We start from the raw sequence: 25,582 nt of genomic DNA, 5'->3' as shown, positions 1-25,582 counted from the left end.
TCCTGTGGAACAAAAGTTCAGAGAAGTTCTGGCTGATTGTAATTTGAAAACTGTAAAACAAAAACCATCATGGTGTGAAGTATTAATTTAGGCTTGGCAGTCTCTCTGTAACATTTATTTCCAAAAGCTTCCAATTAAAATACAGCATGTCTAATTGTATAAGGGAAAGCACCTTGAAGGCTCTCTCTTTTATATGATATAGGAGGAAAAATGGCCCAACCATTAGTGACAATAAAACATCTTGCAGTAAAAACATCATTTTTTATTAAAAAACAGTCACATTTATGTTGCAATGAGTTGACTTGGTAGAAAGAACCACGTGCTCAGGAATTTCTTAGACGTACTAATTTTCAGTATTGTTTTTTAGTCAAGCCATTTAATAGATTAGTCAGCTATTTATCTTTTTGTATGTTTATCTAATCTTTTTGTATCTTTAATCTAAATTGTATCTTAATCTAATTTGTACCTTTATTATGCATTGGGCTGTTACACTCCTTGCTCCATGCAATTTAAATGGTTTCCCCGCTGTGGCTCTTTCCCCTCTTTCAAAGAAGAAATAGCAAAATTGGAAAAAGGATGGGTTGACTGGGGTGGTTAAAGGTATGGATTACCTTACCTCGTAGTGCTGTAAAAAATTTAATTCCCTTCAGTCTGATGGAGGAATCACAGAATGGTTTGGGCTGGAGAGGACCTTAGAGATCACCCACTCCCACCCCCTGCCATGGGCAAGGACACCTTCCAATAGACCATTTTTTTCCTAATTCCCAAAAACATTTCCAAAACCCCACATTTTATGTCTTGGATATTTCTTGGCAAAATGTAGATGCAGAGAGAGAAATATGTGCAGTTTTTTGATATTGACAGAGTTCATTTCATCAGCAGGTGGTATTGGGTTTGAGAAGCTGAAAGCTGAGACAGTGCTTAGGGATGGTCTGTAAGATGATACTTTTTGTTGAAAGTCTTGTAGTTGAATATTCCCAAGATGGTCTGGACAACTTAAACAGTTCTACTGTGCAAGAGCTTGTATATAATGAGATAAGAGAAAGCAAAATATTTTCAGTTGTGAACTCTTACCGTAGACAGAATCACTTCTGAAATGAATACTGATTTAATCTGAAGCCAAAGAGAAATGATTTTCAAAATCAGTTTTGCAAATCTGATTAAGTTCTACTGTTATAAATCCCTCTGCAGTACTTCCCTTTAGGAGACCCCCTTTCTATTTTGGATTTATGTTGGGTGTATACTGTAAATCAGTATTAAGAATAAGGAGGAATATGAATAGTATGCTCAGAGGCAATTTATTTAGATGATGTAATCATTTCAGAATGAGTAATGAAATTTGAACATTTTTCTTGAAGTACAAATGCTCATGTACATGAGGCAGAATCTGTGTGGGTTCTCAGGTTTAGATGTTTTTGCAGTCCAGGAATAAAGGGAGAGAGGAAAAAGGTAGGAGGTGGATTCGTAGTGGTTTATTTTCATATTGAGGTTTTAAATATTCTGAAGAAAGTAAGTAAATTGAGAGTGTGTGCTTATGGAAAGGCTGGGAGGAGACAAAAGCCCTTAGAAATCATTTAATTTGATTTAATAAAGTCCTGTGGGTTCCCTTTTTAATTCTGTCAATATAGACATAGTGCAAACACTGTTTATTGGGAAGCTCACCTCGGTACGTCCTGTGTTCCCCCTTCCTCTGTGGAGTGAGTCATGGGATGTGGGTTTGACCAGCAGTGTAAATAAAACACCTTTACAGGAGAACTATCTTACTTCTGGGGTGTTTGGAAACACTTCTGGGAAGGGAGGATATCAAAGAGAACCAAGGGCTTTTTTCATTTTTGCCTCTAATTCCACTGAGTGTCCTGGGTCAGTGATGTGTCATCCCCGCAGCCTCCTGTGCCTTCAGGGAAGTTTATGAACAAGTTCCTAAATTGGGGGGTAAGAAAACATCTAAAGGAAGTCAGAACTATTTTTTCCCTTTCCTCTCCAAATTATGATATTTTGATGCCCAAAATAAATACTGAATCTACAGTGCTGGGTTGGATAATCAATTTTTCCCTTTGCCGTGCTGCTCAGTGCTAAAGAAGGGTTCTTATAATTATAACCAAACCAGTAATGCTGCAATGCATTTAATTTTATACATCCCATTTTATGACAGACTGTAATGTTACAGAAGTAAGTGGGAGATGTAGAATAGGGCTGCATAGTGATTTTCATGTGTGGGATTCACAAATGTGATAAATTTCAAGATGTGGGAGCAGGGTCTTCTAGGGAAACTGAGTGTTGGGGCTGTCTTTTCTTACAACCATGAGTTAAACTCATGCTACTAGGAAAGATTAATTTGCCACTTGTATTTTCTGTGCTTAAGCAACAGCTCTGAAAGACAGTTCCTTGGCTATTTCTGCCTTCTTGACTAGTTGAGAAAATGTCTTTAAATCAACAAGTAATTATGTTCTAATTTTTTAAAAATATGACTGAAAAGGCATATTTTTTCCCCAAGTCCTTAAACTGTTTCATCTGAGTAATGATGATTAAAAGTGTTCTCTAAGCACTACCTTCACACAGCTTTCAACTATTTCTGTTTAGAGAGCATAACATTTCAAAGTGGTTTATTTAAAAATGTCACTTCCATCCTCTGGCTTTAGAGGGTTTTCTGGGGTCTTGAGGTTTAAGTTTCTGAATGGAATTGGAGGAATATTGTTTTAATTTAATACAAAAATTTGCCTTTAATTAAAAAAAAAAAGCCAACAAAACCAAAAGCGGTAGTTCCAAGTCAATCCCAGTTGTTTTTCAAATGAGAAAATCAATTATACAGACCTTTTCAGAAAAGTACCTCAGGTATTTGACAAGGTTCAGCATGAAGCTTGGTTATTTTTCTCTCTTTTACATGGACAGTGATGACTTTTTATCAGAGATATTTCTTGTATTTTCTTCTCAACGATTTACTGTTGCTGGGAAATATATTTTAAAAAGTTAATTTTTCCATAAATATGAAGAGTTGAACAGTAAGAGTATAAAAGGAATTGGGAATTCCTGGTGGTTCTGATTCTCCAAAACTGGGTGTTACTGCATAAGGGTGTCCCTAAAGGAATGTCTTCATCTCTAGGCTGCAGTCACAGGAATTTTGTATTGTCCCTTCCCAAACATTGCTCAGCCTCATGTAAGGCTTCTTTGCCTTTTATCAGAGCAGATACTGGGCAGTAAATCAGCTTCATCTCAAGATGATAATCTTAATTAGCCATTTAATGTAATTGATATGAAGGACCCTTAATGGCACTAACTGCAGTGTGACTTCTGATAATGCCCAGTCTTTTAATTTTTAATTTGTATCCTGAATTTTTTTCATTCTCTTTACTGTATGGCTGTTTTTCAAGCTGAGATGTGTAATGAATTTGCAAGTTAAAAATTAATTTGCTATTGCCACCATATGGCTCTGAACGTTGAGAGTGTATGGGTTGCATGAGTAATGGCTCAAAGATAAAATTTTGACTTAAGTTATAGGCTGCTGAATAATCTTATTTTAAATCAAATGAACATCTGATTAGGGGAGGTTATTCTTGCTGAGGTGGTGACTTTCTGTGTAGCTGGAGGGAAAATAATTAAGGCTGTTTAGTTTCTGGGAATGTCTGCAAAGAATATCTTCTTAATAAATCAGAAAAAAAAATTGGTAGAATTTTACCAATCATTACCTGTAAGCTAATCCAGGAAAAGCTCCATGAATTAAAGTGTTACTATTTAAGCAGCAATGAACGAAATGCTCCATCACTAATGTAATAAAAATAGCCTCCTGCTTACTGTTCAGTGGGGTTTTTATTAGATTTTTTTTTTGGTCTCCTTTATTTGCTAGAATTACCAACACTTGAGATGAGCTGCTTTTGGAGGTGCTGAGTTTTTTAGTGTTGGCCCCAACCCAGCAGAACTCCAGAGGATAACTTAAATACAGAGTTCCAGTGAGCAAAGCCAAAACTTGCCTAGTTCATCTTGCATCTCGTGGAAGTGTGTTATGTTAATTTTACATTTTCATCACGTGCCAAGGTTGAGTTTGTGCTCCTGAGATGGTGCTGAAATGACTAAAGCCTGTGATTTCACTGAACACTCATTTGGTGTAGATTAGATTGAAAACTATTCCTTGCTCTTTGGAAAATCAAATTGTAGCCAGAGTGTTCTTGTGCAACTGATATGACTGCTCTCTTTTTGGGTTTTTTTTCCATCTTTTCCCCTTCCCAGGGTCAGTACAGGCCCTCTGACCTGCTGTGTCCAGAGACCTACGTGTGGACACCCATTGAGCAATGCCTGCCCTTGCTCGAGCACTCCAAATACTCCCGCTTCAACCAGGATGGAAAAGCAGGTAAGGTTACAAGGAATGATGTGTCTGTAATTTGTCTGTCTTTTTATAACTGCTGCTTTTGTATCTGCTGCTGAAGCAGTATGGAAATCTTACCTGTAAAGGATGAAAAGGGTACAATTCACAACTCCTGCAGCAAACACTAGTAAAAGAGAATTTTATCTTTTAAGCAATGCACGTTTTAGGTACATTCTGTCCTGTAGACTATAAGTAGTTCAAAATTAACACATATTGCTGCCTTTCAGATTATTTTCAAATGATATTTGCTATTCTGGGCAAGAACAAAACCAGTCAAATAATTGTTCCTCACTTACATTTCAGTTGGATGAATGCATAAAGGAATTAAGTTGGAATCAATACAGGAAAGTGGAAGAACTGGAGAAGCTTAAAGGCATCAGGTGCTTTTGTTAAGAAACAAAGTGGCAGATTTAGTTTAATAATCAGTTAAGCATTCAGTTTAACAGTCAGTGGATATGAAGAACAGGATAAACAGCAGAAGCACCTTAAACATCTTGACATAGTTTTACACGTTGTGTAAAATAGGTACTTGGTGATTTACCAGCATTGACTGGTTGAAAATGTTACTGACCAGAACACAATACAGTGATGCTAATGTAAAACAAGGCAATAAATTGGAAAAAAACCCCCATGTATTTGCTTTAGTTACTGATTCTCTGGGAGCTGTGTTAGAGGATGCTTGGTGTGGTGCTTGGGGGGAAAGGGAATAACTTAACTTTTGTTGTTAATTATGACTTGTTGAATATCCTCTTCTTGAAGTTTTCTTTCTCCTGTGAGTAACAAATGAGTGTGGCTGTGATATTATTCAGAGATGTGTGGTATTATTCAGCTCAAGAGCATGTAACACTGTGGTCTGTTTCTAGACACCAAAGCACTGATTTACCTGAGTCTCAGTAGTCTTCAGCAGCTACTTCTTTCTTTTTACTCTTTTTACTTTTTGCTTTATTTTTCCTTTTTGATCCTTTTACTTTTTACTGTAGTTTAGTAGGACTCCCTAGGCAGTTAACTGTTTGAAGGGCAGGATGTAGGTAAATTAAAGGAATTTGAAAAGACTGCTTAAGCAGGACTGTGGAGTTCTGGAAATGCTGTTGAGTTCCTTGCTTTTCCTCACCCTGTGGCTGTTACTTGGTTGCTCAACAGGAACACTAATAATAATAACAACAACAACAACAATAATTATAAGAACTACAAAGCAAGGTTCAAGTAAATACATCATTCTTAGATTGATGAGGGGAAGTTGGAAAAAAATTGCAAAAGTAGAAGGAAGAAGGGAATGGTTTTGGAGGCCAGTGGTATTTGGGATACTCTTGGTATTCAGAAAGGAGAGTGCTAAACTGGTGCCTGTGAAGGTGTTAACCCCGTGCAAGCAGAAGGGCAGCATCTTCTGGATGGTGTGAAATCCCTGTGGCATAGCAGGCGTTTGGAAACCACAGGAAACAAAGCTTTGAGTCGTTATCAGCACACAATATCTCGCTCCAGACACTGCTGGAACTGTGACTTGTGTCCTGTGGTTTAAGGAAATTAAAACATAGCTGCATGTTGAGTTCTCTGGGCCTGCTGGGAGCTCATAGGCATCGGGGGTTTGAGTTGCTGCTCGAAGGAAGCCATTTCTCACCAGTGGAATCAGTTCCTTTCCTCATTCTTTATGGTCTCCAACAGTCACTAATACGAGTTTAATGAAGTTACAGTGAATTTTAAAAAGCAATACAAATGATTGTGTGCTTTATTCCTCTTGAATCAGCTTTCTGTAGCACTGTCCATAATTATGTTGGTTAAGTAGGGCATGATTTATCAGGAGTGGGACTTGCAACGTTGAAACCAAGAGCAATAACCAGATCCAATAAACAATTGGGAGAAATGATATGACTTTCATTGCTGCCTGGGGCAGTGAAGCAGTCACTGGCAATGGTCATCTTCTAATACTGTGTGTAATGTCAGAAAATTTCAGAAATATCATTTCATACTAACTTTTTCATAATTAGTATGAGACATAACTCATGGGTTCATAATTTTCCTGAGTTTTTGAATGTGTTTTCCCTCCTTTAGAAAAAAAAATCTAAAAATTTATTAGGTAAATTTACCCATTTCCAGTTCAGGAGAGTGTGTTATGTGCTTTGAGCTTTCAAACCTCTGTAATATGAAAAGGATTTTTGAGTATTCATACACATTACATTGCAGAGCTCCTTCCTAAATAAGATTTATTTTTACTTTTCTGGAATAAAAATAAAAATATGCTCATAAAAAGTGGGGTTTTTTTTTCTTAAGTGTAAGAAAATATTAATTTATATAACTCATGTCTTGAAACAGATCCTTCATTTTTGTTGTCTGTTCACTTTGAAAAATGTAGAAGACCTGGCATCATCTTATAAATGAGAGAGATTTATGAAGATTCTGATATTATTAACCAGTGGCCAGGCATTTATTCAGAACTAAGTAAGTAGTTAGTGAGGTGGTGCACTAACAGAGGGTTTGAATACTGATGCAATCTGGAAATGGAGATAGTGCTAAACTTCATTTCATGGCCATTAGCTATAAGTACAGATGGAGATATGCTAAAGAAAGACAAAGTTAATTAAAAGGTTGCTCTGCAGTCAGTGGCTTTGATAACACATCAAGCTGATGAGCAGAAGTCAGTCACATGATAGCATTTGCTGAAATATTCCTGGGCACTGTTAGCTTCCTCCTCCCAAACTGCTCCTTAGGGTTTTACTCCATTGGTAACTTCACTAACAGCTTTACCCATGAAACAAGAGCAGTATGGAAAGAATTATAAGTAATTTACTGATATCCTGGCAAGATTCTTATCCTTCCAGTTTCTATTTTCTAGACTAACTCAGTGGCATGTCTTCTCTCTTCATCTAGCATCTCTTGAGGTTTTCAGTTTGTTGCTCCTGGGAGAAGTCTGTGAAAAATGTCTTCATGAAGCAAAATTTTTATGAAAATCTACTTTTGGGATGGTAATTAAGTTAGTGAGAAACTTCAAATCTTTCTTTCCATGAGTGCTGCACTGTCAAGACCTTTAAAAAGAAACTTCAGATGAGGACAGATACAATCCCAGTCTAAGAGTGGTGGCTTCAAAACCTTCATAGTTACATGACTGTGTCACATAATTTGGGGGGTACATGGTGCCAGCCAGGGTGAACGTGGGGCTGTTACCCCAGTGAAAAAGCTTTATCCAAACTTTTAGGCATGGCCCACAGCAATCCCAGTGGTGGAAGCTGCTTCCCACCTTCCTGTGTCTGCAGAAGCTGTGTGAGCAGAGCTTTAGAGCTGCACTTCAAAAGGACTTCAGTGCTTTTTCTGTCTTAACCATTTCATTTGCTGAAGTTGATAAATTGGCTAAGCTAATACACATCTGTTCAACTTCCTGCAGATCTAATAATAGAGTGAAATCAAAATGGGATTGAATGGAATACATTAATTAAAATGAAAGTATTTTCTTCAGTGTTGAAAAATTGCACATAACAAAGGCATAACAGAGGCTCCTCTGCCTTTGCTTTGTGTGTTCTTAGAGACAAGACACTCTTTGCTCCAGAGGGTATGGTTAACACAAACCATGATGGATGCAAAAGGGTGGGATAAAGAGAGAGAGAGGCACTCCTGGGTTTCCTGGTCAATTATAGTAGTAGACTAAATTATAGTCTATTAATAGACTAAATAGTATTAGACTAAACTGTCCTTTTTGTAAACATCACAGTGAGGGAGAGTTTCAAAGAGAGGGATCTAAGGAAGTATCTTAGGTGTCTTTCAGAGTTTATGGAGAAATCTTTTGCAGTATGAGAGTTGTAGAAGAAATTCAGAATATGGAGACACAAAGCAGTTTCCTTCAAAGGAAATAAATTTGTCTGGGATAAGATCCTATAGTCAGAGGTAGAACTTTGCTGCCTGCAGGTGCTAGGAATGAAGATGGAGTGAAGCAGTGTGTGGGAAGCTTTAGAATTGGGGATCTCTGGTGTGATCAGGGTTTGGGCAGCTGGCAGAGACGTGGATGGAAGACAGGGAAAGAATTTTCCAGTAGTTCATGGAGGTAGAACAAGGAGAAGAAGGACTTGACAAGAGCAAGCTGTAGAAATAAGTGGTGGTAGGATTCAAACTTGAGCATCTTGGTAGACATTTGTAGCAGTGAATAAGAGGCTGTTATTTGGATACACCATCTAAAGAGATTACAAAGCCAAATGATTCAGCATCCACCTTCCACTCCTTGTTCTTGCTGCAGAGCAGACTTTGCATCTGCCACCTCTGCACAGCAGAAAAGGCCTTTCTTCTTCCAGCAGAGTGGAAGTCCTTAGAATAACTCAGGCTTCAGACTGTTTCCAGCTGGTGTGAGCCTAAGTGATTATAGGCAATGGAATCCAGAGATGATTTCTCTGTTTTGGGCTTTCCAGTGATCAGGCTGTGGCTGCCCAGGAGCTGGGCAAGGCTGTGCTTGCACAGAGGACAGATGTAGAAATCCAAAAAGCCTTTAAAATTGCCTCGTACTCACATGTAAGCCTTAACCATCAGAATAAAGCAAAACATAGACCCAAAACAACACTAAAATCAGTGCCTGAGCTTCCCTTCTCTGGAGAAAGTGCTGGGGCACTACACAAAGTTATGGAGAGGTCAGAAAACTCTCCCTTCACACTCACAAGAATCACACTAAAGAACCCATTCCATGTAACACCTCATAGCAGATCACTAGTGTTTGAGTTATTGAACTAAAGAAAATTACTTCACATTTCCAGTCTTTCTCTGTAGTAATCCTATCACTTTTTATTACAAGCTTTTACCAGATTTTTTAAAACTTATAGGAATATAAGCTGAAAAAACTGGTTCTTTAGAAATGCATCTTTCTATATATATTTTTATCTATTCTGCTGCTCATAATAAGCTAGAGTAGTAAAATGCAAACAACAATCCCAGTATTTAACAACTTCTGAATCCTATTAGTAGTGATTTCATTATGTATCTTAATGCTTCTTGCAAGAAACTGACTGTTATTAGTTCTAGTAAATAAAACTTAAATAAAACCAGAAATCTACAGGCATGTGCAGTTATACAAAACTCTGTTTATTTTAAATATATGTTTTTGTGCATAATGCTTCCACTAGAAAAATAATTTGTCACAATTATTTCAATAACTATAATTTCTAATGTTGTGTTTTTAAAACATTTTATTTTATCTACAGTTTAGTGCACTTTGTTGTTAAAGAGTAATTCAAACACATTTTATATTTATTGTGTATGTGAACACAAGTATTTTGCTGACTTTTTTTTTCCCATCCAATACAAAGAATGTTTAATTTTACAGTATATTTTAAAAAATTAGTAAATTAGTGTGATACTGGTCTTGATCCTCCTCCTGCTTTGAACACAAAAGCCACTATCACATATTTATGTCCTGAAAGTGAACTGTGGTTGCCATTTGGTCCCATCTCAGAGTTCACATCCCTGGCAAAGGGCTGTATCTGTGTAGGATGGATGTAGGCAGAGGGATTTGGATGTGGGCACAGGGATTAATGCAAAGGCCAGGAATTGGTAATGCTTATAAGGGTGGTGTGATGCAGATTAATGTTTACAAGGATAAATGCACTGAACTTCTTGAGACGATGAAAATGTGGTCACAAAACTATCACAGATGGAAAACATTAAACCAATTGTTTAGAACTGTGCAATCATCTGATTTGGGAGAAATTGCTGCTTTGTTTTAAAACAACTGCTGCTTATAGGTTTGGGTTTTTTTAAGGTAGTGTTGTGTACTTCAGAGAGTTCAGAAACAGTTTAAATAAACTGATAGATCATGAACTAAACTCTTCTAAAGAGGTAACTTTCCACTGTTATCAGAGCCATAGGTAATAAATTTGAGTTCTGTAACCAAAAAAAAGACAGATATACCACTTCTTTCTAGCAGCTCCTCTAGAGGAGACATCTTGCAAGTTTCTCTCTGTTTCTAATTAAGTTATTGAAGACTTAGAGCCATCAGAATGTGTATTTCTAAATCCAGTGTGATCCTTGACTGTACAAGATGTTTAAACAATGAAGATAATGCCAATAAGGTGTAGCCAGGCACATTTTCCCCTCACTTTTTAGGATGTTTGGATTAAATTGAAATGACTGGGGCGTGGGGTTTTAGCCTCATATGCAGTGCTTCTGTAATAAAAAGGAAATGTTATTCTCTTAATTTGTGGGTTCTAAGCAACAGCCATGGAATAAATTGGTGTGTGGGTTAGTAAAAGCAAACTTTAATAAATATTTGTGATTTAAAAGTTTGTATTTATTGATATTCTAAATATATCTGCTTATAACATACATGTAGCAGACTAAACCAGTGCCCCTCAACTAAACCAGTGTCTCACATCTGGTGTGGTTCATGAAACCTGTGGCTTGGACTGGAAAATTCACAAAAATATGTGTTAATCCAAGATGACCATCATAGAGATTGTGAAAAAAATGGATGTGTTTTGAAATTACTTTTTTTTTTTTGAGGACTTGGCTTGAAAAAGGAAGATATCTTGGCATACTTCACTTCTCTTTGCATTGAAGAGATGAGTCTTAGATGGGTTTATGCTCAAGATACTCTTTCACCTTTTGAATGTTGTGATATTTGATTTTCTAGCAAAATAATTCTGCTTTTTTTTTTTTTTCCTTTTTGGTGAAGATTCAGGGGAATGTAGGGAAGGGCAAGGATTGCCAAGTCTTGTAGGAATCATTTTCCATGCTCAGAAGGTGTTAAGAGCACAAGAGCAGGAATTAAAAGTTCAGTAATGTGGGACAAGTAGAGCGACCATGCAGATTTTATTTCGTGCTGAGGACAATGAGCATGTGGGACTGGTTTCCAAATGTGATAAAAGTTAACAGCTGTAATTAGGCACAGGCACAGAGCAGCCATGGAAGGGACACCACAGGCATGTGCTGAGCCACACTCCAACATCCACCAGGGAAACCTGTGCCAGGGTCAGACCTTCTGGAATGATCCTCGTTCACTCCCTGCTCTGGTGACTTCATCTCAGCTCCTCACACAGAACATAATTGATTCCATGTTTTAATTACTTTAGCCAGCAAATTGATTGCTGTAATCTGATTTATTTAGCTGATAAGCTACTGCCAAATGCTTCAATTTTTCCTATTCTGTGGAAATGTTTGCATTTGTAATTCTCAGCTTGACTCTCCTCTCTGGTTTTTTCCTCCCCACATATCAGTCTTAATGAGGACTTTGCCCTTCTTTCTGGGAGATCCTCTTGGTACTTTCTGCCACGTTCACTTCTATGCAGTTCAAATTAATAAATAGTATTTAACTCTTTTGCTGCTTCAGATTTCTTTTTTCCTGTTTTCTTCCCATTGTTTTGGAGCTGTAACTCCTTGAAGCATAACCTCTGACTTTTTGTCTTTTGTACTGGCATTTCATAGAAGAATGGTATCATGGAATGGTTTGGGTTGGAACGGATCTGAAAGCCCATCCAGTGCCACCCCCTGCCATGGGCAGGGACACCTCCCACTATCCCAGATTCTTCTAAGCCCCATCCAACCTGGCCTCGGACACTTCCAGGGATCCAGGGGCAGCCACAGCTGCTCTGGGCACCCTGTGCCAGGGCCTCACCACTCTCACAGGGAACAATTCCTGCCCAAAATCCCATCTACACCCAACCATTCTGCAGCTTTAAGCCATTCCCCCTTGTCCTGTCATCTCCACCACTGTCACCATCCCTAATCTTTCCCATGTAAGGTGCATTACTATTTTCAACCATTAATTCACTGATTTAATAATGTGTTTGATGTTTCTGTCCCACCAGTAACAGTCACTTTTGATTATGTTCTTGAGATGACAGGTCCCTTGCTAAAGTCTCTTCAAAGATATCTGTGCAGTTTTTGTTCCCTGTTAGCCAGCAACTTAGAGTTGCTTTCATGTGCTGTTTCCAAGTACTTGTTGGATTTTAACCATGATTTCCCCTTCTGTCTCTGAAGAGAAATGAATAAGTCAAAATGCAGAACATTCCTGTGTTGTTCTAAATAACTGGGATACTTCAAGGAACAGAAAAGCTCAGCTAACAAAGGTTCTGAGAAGTTTGGAGGACGCACACTGATGCAGCAGAAAGCTTGGTCAGGCTCCCCAGTGCTGACTCAGAGCAAATAAAACTCCCCAGAATCAGAGCTGGGTGTTAGAAATGCCCATGGGGTCCACCAGAAATGAGTCAGGTCATGAATGAGCCTGTAAAGCTTTGACTCTGCTAGTTCTGATCTGCAAATCTGCCTTGTGCAGACTGCTGAGGGCCTGGAGGCTGCAGTCAGGGAACCTGGGTTAGGGAGAGCGTGCACAGGAATGAGAGAGAATCACAGAACATCTCACAGGGCCCCTTCCATGAAAACAGAGCTGTACCTGCTGTGGGTCTGCTTCTGGCCCTTGTCTGCACAGTGTACTTAAACTGAAGGCTGCAAGTTGATTAGACAAGCAAAAAGTGTAGTTAAAAGGGAAAAAAAAAACAAGAAAAAGAAACCCCAAAGTGCCCTGGGTGTGCAGTTAATATTCTTCATTGGCAGTTCACATTCTCATTTCTTGTATCTGAAGTCATCAAGAATAGTGTTAGAGATTCAACTTCTTTTGAGGTGACAACTTCCTTTTGTCCTCTGGAAGAACATCTAAAAGTAAAAAAGTTATCTTTGTCAACTTGCCATCAACTAGATTATATTCCTTTTTTTTTTTTTTTGTCGTAGTATCTCGACTTTGGAGGCACTGGATACTGTTTTCACATGGGAAGTGTTCAGTCTCATTTAACTAACATTTTCCTTAGTATTAATAGGATTTCTTGTACTGCATTCCTAAAAAGCAAGTCCTTGGAGGAACACCATTATCACTCCTTGACAGGACAAGAGGAAACGGCCCCGAGACGAGCCAAGGGAAGTTCAGGTTGGATATTAGGAGAAGTTTCTTCATGGAAAGAGTTGTCCAGCACTGAAACAGCTGCCCAGGGCAGTGCTGGAGTCACAATCCCTGGAGGGATTTAAAAGCTGTGTGGATGTGGCATTTGGGAACATGAATTAGTGGTGGGATTGGCAGTGCTGGGGGAATGGATGGACTTGATGGTCTTAGGGTGCTTTTCCAGCTTGAATGATTCTGTCATTCTATGACTTAAATCTTGCCCTTCAGTAGCCATTTCCCAGTCACCTTTTTTCAGGATAATATATTGAGGTAGGCTACAATAATTGTATTATATGAGAGCTCCTCAAATAAACTGTGAATTTTATAGATACTCTTTTATGTGCATCTCTTCCAAAGGTGTCCAGTTGGATTTTAGTGCTGGGCAGCACAGGCAGGGATTGTTTCCAGGTAAGGCAGAAGCCATGAGTTGCAGCTGAGCCCCCGAGCTGCTGTGAGTTGCTGCATTGACAGGAAATGTTTCCCACTGGCCCCTGCTGATGTTTACTCCAGGAATTACGGGAGTCCCAGCACAATGAGTTCTTGTTTCCGCGGCGCAGCGGGGCGAGCGCGATCCGCCTGCTGCTCCTCGGCCTGGAGCTGCACATCATAAACCAGTTGTAGGAGTCCAGGCACAAAGCCCAAAGCTTTGGGTTGGAAGATGCCTTCAGGATTTCACCTCGTTGCCACTTCCTGTCTTTGCCCATTTTAAGGATCCCCATACCTGTAAAACTGCAATTCTCCTGTTTTAAGGGTCGTCGGTAAAGTTTTGATCAAGGTGCCTTTTTCCACTTACAAACATGTTCTTTTTGAACAGTGATTTCAAAAGTTCCCTTTTTTTGTTAGAGTAACTGCAAAGATTTGGCTGATTGAGAATATCCTGAGCATTTTACTGTACTTCCTTTGTGACTTGTGCTTTCTGGTTTTAATTAAGAATTCTTTTCATTGAATTTTTGTGTGTTGTTGTTTATGCTTCATTTTAACTGTACTCTTATTTTGGTTTGAGTTAGTATTTTTGTACCCCAAGGCATAGGGGTCTTTAATATTCCTTAATGTATGAGTCTAGTTTGAAAGAAGCAATATGAGAAAAAGCATATTTCAGCTCACTGTTTTATATAAATATGACTATTCATGGATATTGCTGATTGTCCCTTTTGTTTTTGAGGATGACATCCTATACTTTGCTGGTGAACAAAAGAAATTAAGCTTTAAATTGAGTAAGAAATGAGCTTAAATGCAAAGGTCAGAAAGATCTGGCTTCTGACTGCAGTGGAATAATTTTCGATTTCCAGTAATTAGTATCTCCTATGTTTCAGTCATAAAATTTGAAAAGTTAATGTGTTTCTTCCTTTTGCAGTTTCTTTGTTTTAAAATCATTGATCATTAACTGTGACAAGGTCATGTAAACCAGATGTAGCTTTTCTTTAAAAAAAATTCGACAAGGCTGTAGTGTTTCTCAGATAAATTAACATCACCATAGTGTAACCAGCAAGGGATGGTGCTTCTTTTCATCATTTTTACACCTAAGTTTGAAGCCTTGAGTATCATGAAACTTTTAATCTCCCTGTAAATTGAATTTTTAATTTTTTTTTTCTTTGATTATAAAAATGGGAACATTCTGTTCATCTTTAAAAACTATGCAAATCCTAAGTGCTTCAAAATTGAAAATTAAAAACCACAAGCAACATGAAACAAAATCAAAACTCCAGCACATCCATGGGCTGGAAATGCAGCAGTTGTCAAGTGTTTATCTTCATACTTTTTGTTCTGTGGATTTAATGCTTAGAGGTAAATATAATTCTTTTGAGAATCCATTTTTAAGCAAAATGAAAACTTAATTTATAATGTGAGTTTCCTCCAGTGTCTGCTTTCAAAGTGAATCACAGGTTTCAGTTAATGGCACAGGTTTAAACATTTTACTTTTTGAATTAGGGTTGGTTCTTTGCCTTTTCTTTTCTTTCTTTCACTGTTTTATCCTGCTATAGTAGGGGAAAAAAATCCAGGTTCTCCCTGTAGTATGGATGCAGAATTACAAAGTGACGATGGCCAAATGCTTTCATTATTCCAGGGAGTTGAAGGAGCAAATAAAGAAATTGAAACTTATGATCAAAACTAGCAACATTTCAGAGTTTAGCAGGAGTTCCACATTTCTTTTTGTGAGTTAGAAATGCCAGTCCTCAGTAAGGCTTCTTACTAATTCAGTCTATTCTGTACAGAAAATGTAAGAAATATTTTCCTGTGACTAATGTAGGTTGTTTTGGAAATTGGCAGTTGTCCTTTCTCGTATTTAGAAAATAGGAAAGTCAGTAAATTTGTCACTTTGCTTTTAACTATTTCTTCACTTGTTTTCCTGTAAATAGAAAAAAGCACTTTAAAGGAAAAGTTAGATTGCTTACATCTCTAGATTATACCCCTGAAAAATTTAAAAATATCATTTTTGTGAGGAGTCTCTCCAAGGGGAGGAGGGAAGAAGTACCATGGCTCTGAAGAGGAGCAGTACAGGATGCTGCAGCTCAGGCTGCCCTTCCTCATTACTGTTGATCAAAACCAGCTTGGCCCAACAGCCACCACCAAAAAGCTGATTTAGTATAATTTGCTACAGAAACCTTTGAGCTATCACCCTTTTTTCAGCGTGGTGTTGGCTCCCAGGCTCTTGCAGAGCTCACTCTCCACTCTCCAAGGCTCCCTTGTCCAGCTTTGCATGTGCTTACCCAGCTTTCTGACCAGATGGAGCTGTTTTTCACTTCAGATTATATTAGGTAGTAATAATAAAGGTTAATGCACTTGAAGAATAAAAATATTTGGATGTGGGCTTCCCAAAATAACGTTAGAAAAATGCTAATCCACCCCTGAGCTGTAAGAAAAAAATCCAGACCATGAAATTCTGGATTTCTCTGAAAAAGCATGCTGCTGTCCCCCTTGCTGTTGCTGTGAATAAAAAAGGTGAAATCACTCCTCCTTATTTCATGCTGGCATTTCAGCAGGAATGCATATCAGCATTTGAAAATGATGTTTTGGTTTTGGGAGGGAGCTTGTAGTTTTAGGGGGAAGTTGATTTGGGTTGTGCAAAGAAATAAGGACTGGATTGTACAGGAGTTTGTCAGACTTCCTGCTCCTCACGTTCCTCCTCATCCCTGGACTGTAAAAGCCTTTTTTGGGGTGAGTGCAGGCTGAGGCTGCCTTTGAGCACTTTTGGTGAAGGTGGTGGATGTGTGAGCTGGGTCAGGAACTCAGACCAGTGCCTGCCAAGCCATGCCATTGCATGGAGAGGCTTTGGATCACTCCTACTCCTTGCTTTGTTTCCTGCTGGTACTTAGCAACATATCTGATATGCTTTGTGTTTTCAGAAAGGAAATCCTCCATGTGTGAATTCCATTTAACAGTGGTATGGGGCTGAGAACAGAACATTTTAATACCTCTGTGCAGTCTTTATGGGGTCAAGGTGGCAAGGTTAATTATGAGTGAAATCTCTCCTATATTCAAATTTCAATAGACAACTGCAGCATAAATAATTTGCTGCTTTAGGAGTATAGAGGAGAAAAGAAAGAAGTGACAGGTAATTTATTCAACAAGAATTCACCTGTATTTTTAGCTCTGAGGCTTACAGGATAATATTTCTGTTTTCAGTTGGCAGCTGCAGTTGCCCAGTTTCCTAAGATTACAGGAACTTCCAATCTATATAATTGATTGCTCTGTATTTTGTGTATCTAACATCCCGACTGTATTGATAGATGTAACTGAATTAAGGGATGAAACCTTGTATGTTTTTTATGTCAAATGACAGTGTCTCTTCTGTAGACTACAATAAATCAACAGCTCAGGAGGTGAAAAATGAGAAAACGTGAGGAGGAAAAAATAAGCCCTTTTAAAAAACTTTTTAGTGGTAAAAGTACTGCATTCAGTAGTTACAGTAATGACTAAAATTGCCCTAACACACTGTTCCACTATCTGATCAGTCAGGGTCTTTCCAGAAATGGAAGTCACTAAATAAAATTTCTTTACTAAAGCTTGAAAATATAGGATGGCTTTTTCTTATTTGCAGGAAGGAACTTTATTTAATAAAGCATTTGGTCTCATTTTGGACTGTGATTGCTGCTGTATCCCAGCATCAGCCACATGGGGAAGTCCTGTTAGAATTCAACTGGCATCATCTTGAATAGAAAGCAAATTTTACCACGTGCCACTCAACAGGAGCAGATACTTAATTTTTCTTACTGGGAGAGTAATTTCTTTGTTAAAGTTTTCCAGAGCCCAATCTGCTTTTATTTTCCATCAAATTATCTTAAATTTATTCTGCTTATGTTTAAATTGTGTTTAAAGGAAATAGTTTCCTGAATTACTATAATGTTGCCTCCAGACCAGCAGCAACTGAAAGATGGTTGAGTTTTGACTTTCAGATTTGTTATGCTGGTGACACAAGTTCCTATTTGCCTTGTGTAAAAGCTTAACTATGTACCTGAGATTATTTTACTTACACTTAAGATCTCAGTAAAAGGTTTCTTTTTCAGATAGAGTTTAAATTACATTTACAGAATGTACCTTTACAGAAGGTTATTTTTGCTATTAAAGCTTTTATTTTGAGGGGAGTCCATGGAAGAACAGGTAATCATTGTAGAAATTTGGAATGTTATTCTTCATGGCAAGGAGGCAACGAGGAAAAGTGAAGTAAGGGCACAAATGCTGAGCAGCAAGAACAGAGTTCAGCTGAGCCAGCAAGGCTGCAGTGAAACCAAAGGTACAGTAGCTTTAGTCACTCAAAGAAATCAAATCTGGGGCCAGCAGCACTGCAAGCCAGAGGATGAACTCACCCAGAGTATCAGGCTTTGGGAGTGTTTGAAATCAATGAGTACCAAACAGTGAGTAGGGAACAGCTCTAAAGTGCTTTTGGCACAGAGCTGTGAGGGCTCAGCTTGGCCTAAATCCCTCTCGGGGCACAGACTGAGAGTCAGCCTGGAGGTGCAGTAAATATAAACTTTCCAATTTAAGAAGTTAAAATAACTTTACACTTGTGTCACCTCCAGAAGTTAAACTTGCAAATTTTTTCCTTGGTGAACTCTCAGGAAGGAGGAGGATGTAACAGAAGAGGCAGAAGGGCTGGTAGTAAAACCAACCTATTGGGATATCAGGGAGGTGTTGGCCACACATCAAAACCCTGATGGATTTCAAAGAGGGAGAGAAAGCCATAAAGTATTTTTGACTTGGTGTTTATCTAAAGCAATTGCCAACCATAATTAGTGGAGAGCACAATCTTAGCAAGTACTACTCAGATTTTCTTCCTTCAGACCATGTTTTCCTGGTTAAGTCTTAAGAAACACATTGTGCTTTCATGTCAGGAACCAAAACACAGATAAAAGTAATGAAGTAATTCCAAACTTGGTAAAGCAGCCTTCATTAAGTTTCACATACTAAATTCAGGCAATCAGCAGAAAAAAATTTATAGTCCATTTCTGGATGAACGGGGCAGATTCTTCAGAATGTCTTGCACAGAAAAGCATTTCATGACCTCCTTTGTCTTAAAACATAAAGAAGCATTACTTAAAAGCAGAAAGAAGGTCCAAAAGTAAGTCTTTGCATAGTTTATGTCCCAAAATACTGATGTTCCAGTAAGCATCTCTATTCTTACTGGAATTTATATGGTTCTATTCTCAATCTTATGTTTCAGATTCTGGGTTTACTCTTCTTGGTGACTTTTTGAACCTAAAGTTCAGAAAAGTCCAAGATTTCTTTTCCTACTGTTTTGTAATAATTTTATTAATTTATCCTGCAGTGGCCTCAGATGTGTGGCACATTCTCTGAGTTTCTTTAAAGGGTTTTCTAGCACTGTAGAGCAAATTTTTCTGACACACAGCAGCTATATAACATTATTATTCAGCAGTAGGAGCATCAATGGGATTCATAAAAATAAGGAAGTTTTAACTTGTTCAACGACACTCTTATGTGTATGATTCTGGATAAATTAAGTCACAAGGTGTATGTGAAGGTAATAAGATTTACCTGTGGTGTGTGTATCTTTGAAGGGGAATTGTGTTGTACCCACCCAGGGAGTGCTTACTCTGCTCACCCTGTTGATCTGCAGAGCTCAGGGATCAGACTTGAAGTAGGGACATGTAACTCCTAGAATGAAACTGAGAAACCAGTATGAATGAGGGAAAAACAGATTGGGGCTGGAAGGCCAGGGAGTTTCACCTGGGAAGGTGGTTTATTGCCTGGTGCCTTAGCTAAGGAAGCAGCCTGGAGGGTTCTTGCTGGCTTTAATACATTTGTTCCAGTTGGTGCTGGTGGGTTTTGCAAGGGGTGCAGTAATGACAAGTCTCTCCTGGTCGGTTCTGTTTGAGTCTTTCCCAGATAGAGTTTGACTTCTGGCTCTAGGAGCATTAAATGAATGTGAATTTTTAAATACAGCTGTAGAGGTGTTTTTAGGAATGCCATCCATCACCATTAGAATGTGTGATGCACAATTTACCTTTTCACTCATTGTGAACACAGTTCCTTTGCAGGCTGGGTTTTGTTTCCAGCCACGATTCAAGAACGCTCTGCAGCTCAGCTCTGCTTCCATCTGCAGATGACTTTCCTCACTTCATGTGGTTTTCATTATGCATATTGGAGTTAGTGGCATAAATTAAGGTGATGTGGACACTATAAATAACTGATTTTTGTGTTCTCTGATTGCCTCTGCAGTCGATGAAGGTCGCCTGAAGGAGCTGGGCAGGGTGAGAGTGCTCCACAAGAGAACCGTGATGCCTTACAACGTGTACAAGAAGAGGAGGAAGGGGCCAAGTGACGAAGCCAGCGTTCAGCAATATGCAAGCCTGGTGGGACAGACGTGTTCAGAGAGAATGCTGTTGTTCAGGAGTTGAGAGCCCCTGAAATGACATTTCAATGGCGCCACATTTCATTGCACTGCCACTGGATGATCTGTACCATAGTCGTGTGCTGGTGTGCCCACTCAGACAGGCTGAAGCACAGGTGTATAGCCAGGCTTATGTCAATACATGGTACTGTGTGTAAAGGCCAACTCCAATAAATCTTACAGTACAGCAAGGCTTTAGCAATATAAGTTTAGAAAAACACGCTTGCAGTATATTTTAATTAAGTAGTTCTAGCCTTTCTATGCATTATGAATAATTCTAAGTATCTAAGCAAAATGAAAAACAGGTGTCTTTTTTTTTGTTTTTTTGCAGTAGAGACGAAGGTTGACTAAATCTAGATTAACAATCATTGAATTACAGATGTTTTCAAATAGCACCTTGGGTATCTGTCATTAAAAATTGCTGTAAAATTCATGCTCGCATTTGTACACTCCTAAAATCTTGCAAGAGAACTGAACCCTGCTCTTGCTTTCTGGCATGATACAATTTTATTTCAGCAGTATGGTTAGAAAACAGGAAGAAATTATTTTCACTGCCCATTCTTCATTAGTTTAAAGCAGCAAGTCAGTGTCAGAAGTCCTAATGAGTGTAGGAGTTTGTGGTAGGTTCTCAGTGGCAGGCGATGCAAACTTTCCCCTTCAGAGAAGAAGCAGAACAGTTGCACTATAAATATACCAAAGATATGCAGCCAAGTGGCACAGTGGTTTTTGGTATAAGCCTTATCCTTTGTCTAACAAGAGTGGGTATTTCAATGCACATGGCTCATGTGAAATAGAGCTCGGAAGGTTTATCCTGGAGCTCTCAGTGCACATTTCAGAACTATGCTAACAAAAAAAAAGATATAAGGTACCACTGCTGGGTTTTGTTGAAGGTGCTTTTTTTCTGCAGAATTTCACAGGAAGACTTAAATATCATATTCCTGCTTTTTTACTGACTGTTTTGTTTCTGGTGCAGCAGCTCACGGGTTAACATCTTTAATAACATTTTAGTAAATACTTCTGTTGGAAACACAGGAAGTTGTGATCCTTTATGAAAGCACTTTATTATCTCTATCTATTATATGAACGTTGTCTGTGTCCCTATCAAGTCATACAAGTTGTAGGAATTTGGGGAAATAACACTGTTGTATAATTCAGTAATGTATTACAACATTGTAACATTACCAATGCATTTGTGTTTCTTATCTCCGTGGATAACAGGGGCTGGTATTTACCTTGAATCAACTTGGAGTTTCCTGTTAGCCTTTGAACAAAGATTCTCATTCAAGGATATATGGGTGGTTTTCCCCCAGAAAGGAAACAAACTCAGTTTTACCTTCTGAGGGTTACATCTCCTATCATTCATGGGTTCATTGATTTAATTTTAAACACTTGGCCAATATTATTAATCATTAATTTTAATGTGGAGCAGATGTAAGAACTTGGGGAATCAAGTGCAATGCAGATTTAACTTTGTTTTTTCATATCTGTTTGATATGAAATTACTGTAATATTGTAATATTATTGATAGAGAGCACAGCTTCAATAGCAACTTCCAAAAGTCATTTTTTGTTTTACTAATTGGGCTGTATAGTATTGATCTACTCCCAGTCTGCAACAGAAGTGGTCATTCATGTCAGCATCATACCTGGTGTGTGTTTATCTGTAGCCTGGTACTGAGAAGTTTCTTTGCACTGCACCTTCTAGTTTGCCCATGCCTTACCTCAGCCTGCTGCCATGGGGAGAACCACTAAATAATCCTTGGGAAGGTTATTATGAAGAGTTCCTTTTTGTGGAGAAAATGCTTGTACCCCTCTGTCCAACAGTGTAACGTTTTCTGCCCACACAACGTGCTGAAAAGTGGTGATGCCCATATGGCTTGCAACCAAAATAAACGAGAAAAACTTTTTATGTGATACAAAATCAGTTAACAGGCACTGAGGAATTTCACTATGAATTGCAAAACCTTAAAGGTTATCAAAGCCATTTAAGGATGGCCTTGCTGAGCTCCTGGAGAAGTTAAAGTTTCTGTTAAATTTCAAGGGAGCAGACTTAATGTCCCCACTGAGAGTTCCTGGAGAGCTCCATCTCTTTGTGCCCGTATTTGTTACTGATATGCCTTGGATCAGACTTTTATCTGATGCTCTGTTTCTCTTGGGGAGCTGTTAAGTACTGCAGTTAAAGGAAAGTGAGGGAAGTATAAACCTGAAAACTGAGCACAGCTTGAAGTTGTCCTTAGTGTGACCACTCGAGGTAAATGACCATTTCCTGTGAGGCTGAAATGGTGCTTTCACTTTCTGACCTCCACTGGGGCTGCAGCACCACAGCAGACTGGGCTCCTGGCTCTTACTCAACTCAAATATGGATTTATATTAAAATGCAAAACCAGGCAACACTGAGATTAACTCAAAGACTGAGTTCATCTGATGTGGTTTGCTGAGATCTGACTCACTTTAGTGTTATTTTTGAAGGAAACTGGTGCAGTATTTTTGTGAACTGATACCTCTATCCCTGTTTTTAGAAGGGGGACAGAGGCTGAGCATGAAGTTCTGTAAATTTTGCTTGTGACTTCAGTGGAGCTGAAAATTCACCACTATTACAATTTTATTTAATATATTGCCATTGACAATTATTGAATTTAGAGATATTTAACTTAGCACAAACTGTAAGTTTTTTTTTAGTGTAGCTGGTTTGTGAGAGTCAATCCCCAATGTAAGGTTGCCTTGTTCTGTCATCTGTTGATAAATAAGCATAAGATGGTGGTAAGAGAATGCAGAGTTGTGACCAGTGCTAAAAAAATGCCATTTTTTTGTTTTAATTGGAAAGAAATGAGAAGCTTACACATTTCCAGCGTCAACACGTGTCAGTAAATGCAAAAGAATCCGCATGTTGAGTTTGTAATTGCTTTTTAGCAGGCCTGTTTGACTTGCAAGTGTAGAAAATAAAGTTATTTCCAGTCTCTGTGAATTATTATAAGAAATAATAGCTCTGAATGTGACTTCTGCCTTAGGTTGTAGGAATTTCATTATCCTGGAGATTGACCAAGTGTCCAGTGAACAGCAAAATCAAAGAATCCATCAAAGGGTAGCAGTGATTAGAAGGGGGACCTGCAAATTTAAAATCATGTTCAAAACACATGACCTGTTTTGGAACTAAGTTTTAGTTCCAGCCAGGTTAATGAAGAGATTGCATGAAATATAATTTATAATTCATTTCTGAGTAGAATAAAATAAAATAAAGAATCTTTTCACAAATGGAGACTAGACAGGAGTAGCTATTTATTTGAGTTCAGCTTGGTTGATCAAAAACCTGTCCTGAATTAAGGAGCCAAACCAGCAACACAGAAATGTGGGTTGTATGCATAAAGATAACCAAACATTGCTTCATTTTCTGAGTGAATGAGGCAGAATTCCAGCTAATTCTGGATTCCTGAACGAGACTTTTCTCAAAGCCCAGCACCACCATGGCTTGAAATGTTGGTGGGACTTTGTGTGTTCCATTGCTCCTGTGGAGGCTACATCCATCAATCTTTTTGAAGTTCTGTGAATGTCTTTGCCAGGTGATCACTCTGAAGCTCCAGCCTGATCAGCCACATATTTCTGAATTCCTTCTCATCCTGGTTGTCCCAGATAATCCTCCAGACATGTATTAAGTGCTGTCCTGATCAAACTCTCCATCTCCACTCAAGCCTTAATGTCTCATCTTGCTCATTCTGTCCCAGCCCTGCTACAGGGACAGAAGAGTCTGCATTAGGAAGGGTGGAGGCAATTTTTAGGGCAGAAATCATCACTTTTCAGGGAATCATCAGCGTTTCCCAAAGCATTGTAGCCACATCTTGTACCCAATATATTTATAAAGCTTCACCTCCAGAGCCTCCTGTATGTAGTCCTAAATACTGAGTGTAAAAAAAGCTGGATTACTTTTCCGTTTGCCACATGATTTGGGTTTTTTTAAGTCAGTCAAAGTGATGGATCATAGGAGCAGATGTACAATAGTAACTCATCCTCAGTGTAGCTAGTTGTGCTCAGTGGGTTTCTAAATGAAAGTGTTCTAGAAATTAATCTACTGTATGCATTTTATAGCACATTTAAAGCTCATCTCATGAGAGCTTTGTTTTCTAACAGCATTAAAATAAGAATGGAAATGAAATTAATTAACATATCTACAGAAGTACAGCATATATGAATGCTGGCTATATTAATACAGAACAATCTTAACTCTGAAAATGGCCTTGCTGCTCATCTCAGACAAGTAGCAGCTCAGAAGCTTTCTGGCTGTATTCTTTCTGGTTATGTTTTACTGTTTAGATGTTTATTCATTTCCTTATTATAACTATTCCCATCAGATTTTTGTGCTTCCCATCAGTTATTTCCACTTCAGTTTTTGACACATAATACATGTGTCTGCCAAAAGTCCTGCTGAGAGATTGCTATCAGGACAAAAGAAAGTGTTGGAAAGTCTGTTAAGTAGTGAGAAGAGAGCAGAGTCCACAGGGACACTCAGTCTGCAACCTTTGTGCTGCAGAAAAAGCAGGATTTATTTATAATTTAGTCTGCTGCAGGCTTAAATAAATGTGTCAGATTTCATTCGTTTCCCTTTGTCTGTGACATCTGATTGTCATTGTGCAGGAAGAATCAATGGGGCATTGTGGAACAGAAAAATAAATTAAGGGCAGTGCACTGCATTTGTGGCAGAAAGCTTGAGTTAAGGAATGAAATCACATGAATTTTGTTGGAATTCTCACTCCATGTCTGCAAAGAAAAAAGTGGAGGCTGCATGGGACTTTCAGAAAGTGTTTGTTGCTTCTCGCCTGTCTCCTCCAGGAGTGGAGCAAGGACACATCCACCACGCCAAGGGGATCCCTCACTGTGTGCATTCATCTCTAACAAAGCTCCTTGGACTGATTCTGTGCAGCAAATACTTAAATACTGAAAGTTCTTAATACCCTCTATCTAATTTTCATCCTTGTGGTTGCAAGTGGCCCTGGTTTGATTGGTCCTGCCTGCAGGGCCATCGCTGAGGTTCCTCTTTGCAGCAGCACCAGACCTTTTGGGGGACTGTTGCCAGCTCAACCTGCTGTGGTTTTTGTAAATTGATCCCAATTACCTTTCCAAAGTTTGTGGTTTTAAGATAATATATTGAGGTTTCTTAAGTATTGCCCCACTGATCCACTTTTTCAGGGCGGTGCCCTAGTGCCAGCTGCTCCCGTAATTGAAGCAATAATTACTTCAGTGTTTCACATTGGCAAATAAATGTTACTGTTTCCAAATTACAGCCACTCTCCTAACTGATTTTTCTGTTTAACACAGATGCCTATTTGCTGTTTATCTACCACACTTCAGTAAAATATGGTGGAGAACCAACCCTTACTGTCCCAGCAAACACAATTTTTCTCTCCTTAACTGCTCTGAACCTGCAACCACCAGATGGCATTTCCAGCCTGCGCAGGTCATTGTAGCATTAACGTTATTTCTTGTCTGGGTATCCA

At 38.6% G+C, this 25,582-nt stretch overlaps 1 protein-coding gene across 9 annotated transcripts in view; it reads left to right on the top strand.

The window, feature by feature from the left end:
- Positions 1 to 23,061, top strand: part of ATE1 (arginyltransferase 1) — a 69,820-nt gene extending 46,759 nt beyond the window's left edge. For 8 of the 9 annotated variants that reach the window (XM_069020179.1, XM_069020171.1, XM_069020178.1 and 5 more), the window contains 2 exons: positions 4,222 to 4,342; positions 19,926 to 23,061. In XM_069020179.1, coding sequence (XP_068876280.1) covers positions 4,222 to 4,342; positions 19,926 to 20,104 — 300 coding nt within the window. In that variant the 3' untranslated portion in view covers positions 20,105 to 23,061. Of the gene's footprint in view, positions 1 to 4,221; positions 4,343 to 4,660; positions 4,989 to 19,925 lie in introns of those variants that run through there. The other variant, XM_069020174.1, reaches the window with a different exon arrangement.
- The last annotated feature ends 2,521 nt before the right edge of the window (positions 23,062 to 25,582 follow it).

This window comes from Aphelocoma coerulescens, chromosome 6 (genome assembly GCF_041296385.1).
Source record: "Aphelocoma coerulescens isolate FSJ_1873_10779 chromosome 6, UR_Acoe_1.0, whole genome shotgun sequence".
Classification (NCBI taxonomy): domain Eukaryota; kingdom Metazoa; phylum Chordata; class Aves; order Passeriformes; family Corvidae; genus Aphelocoma; species Aphelocoma coerulescens.
Note: the sequence above shows the minus strand (reverse complement) of the source record. Positions and strands in the feature narration are given on the sequence as shown.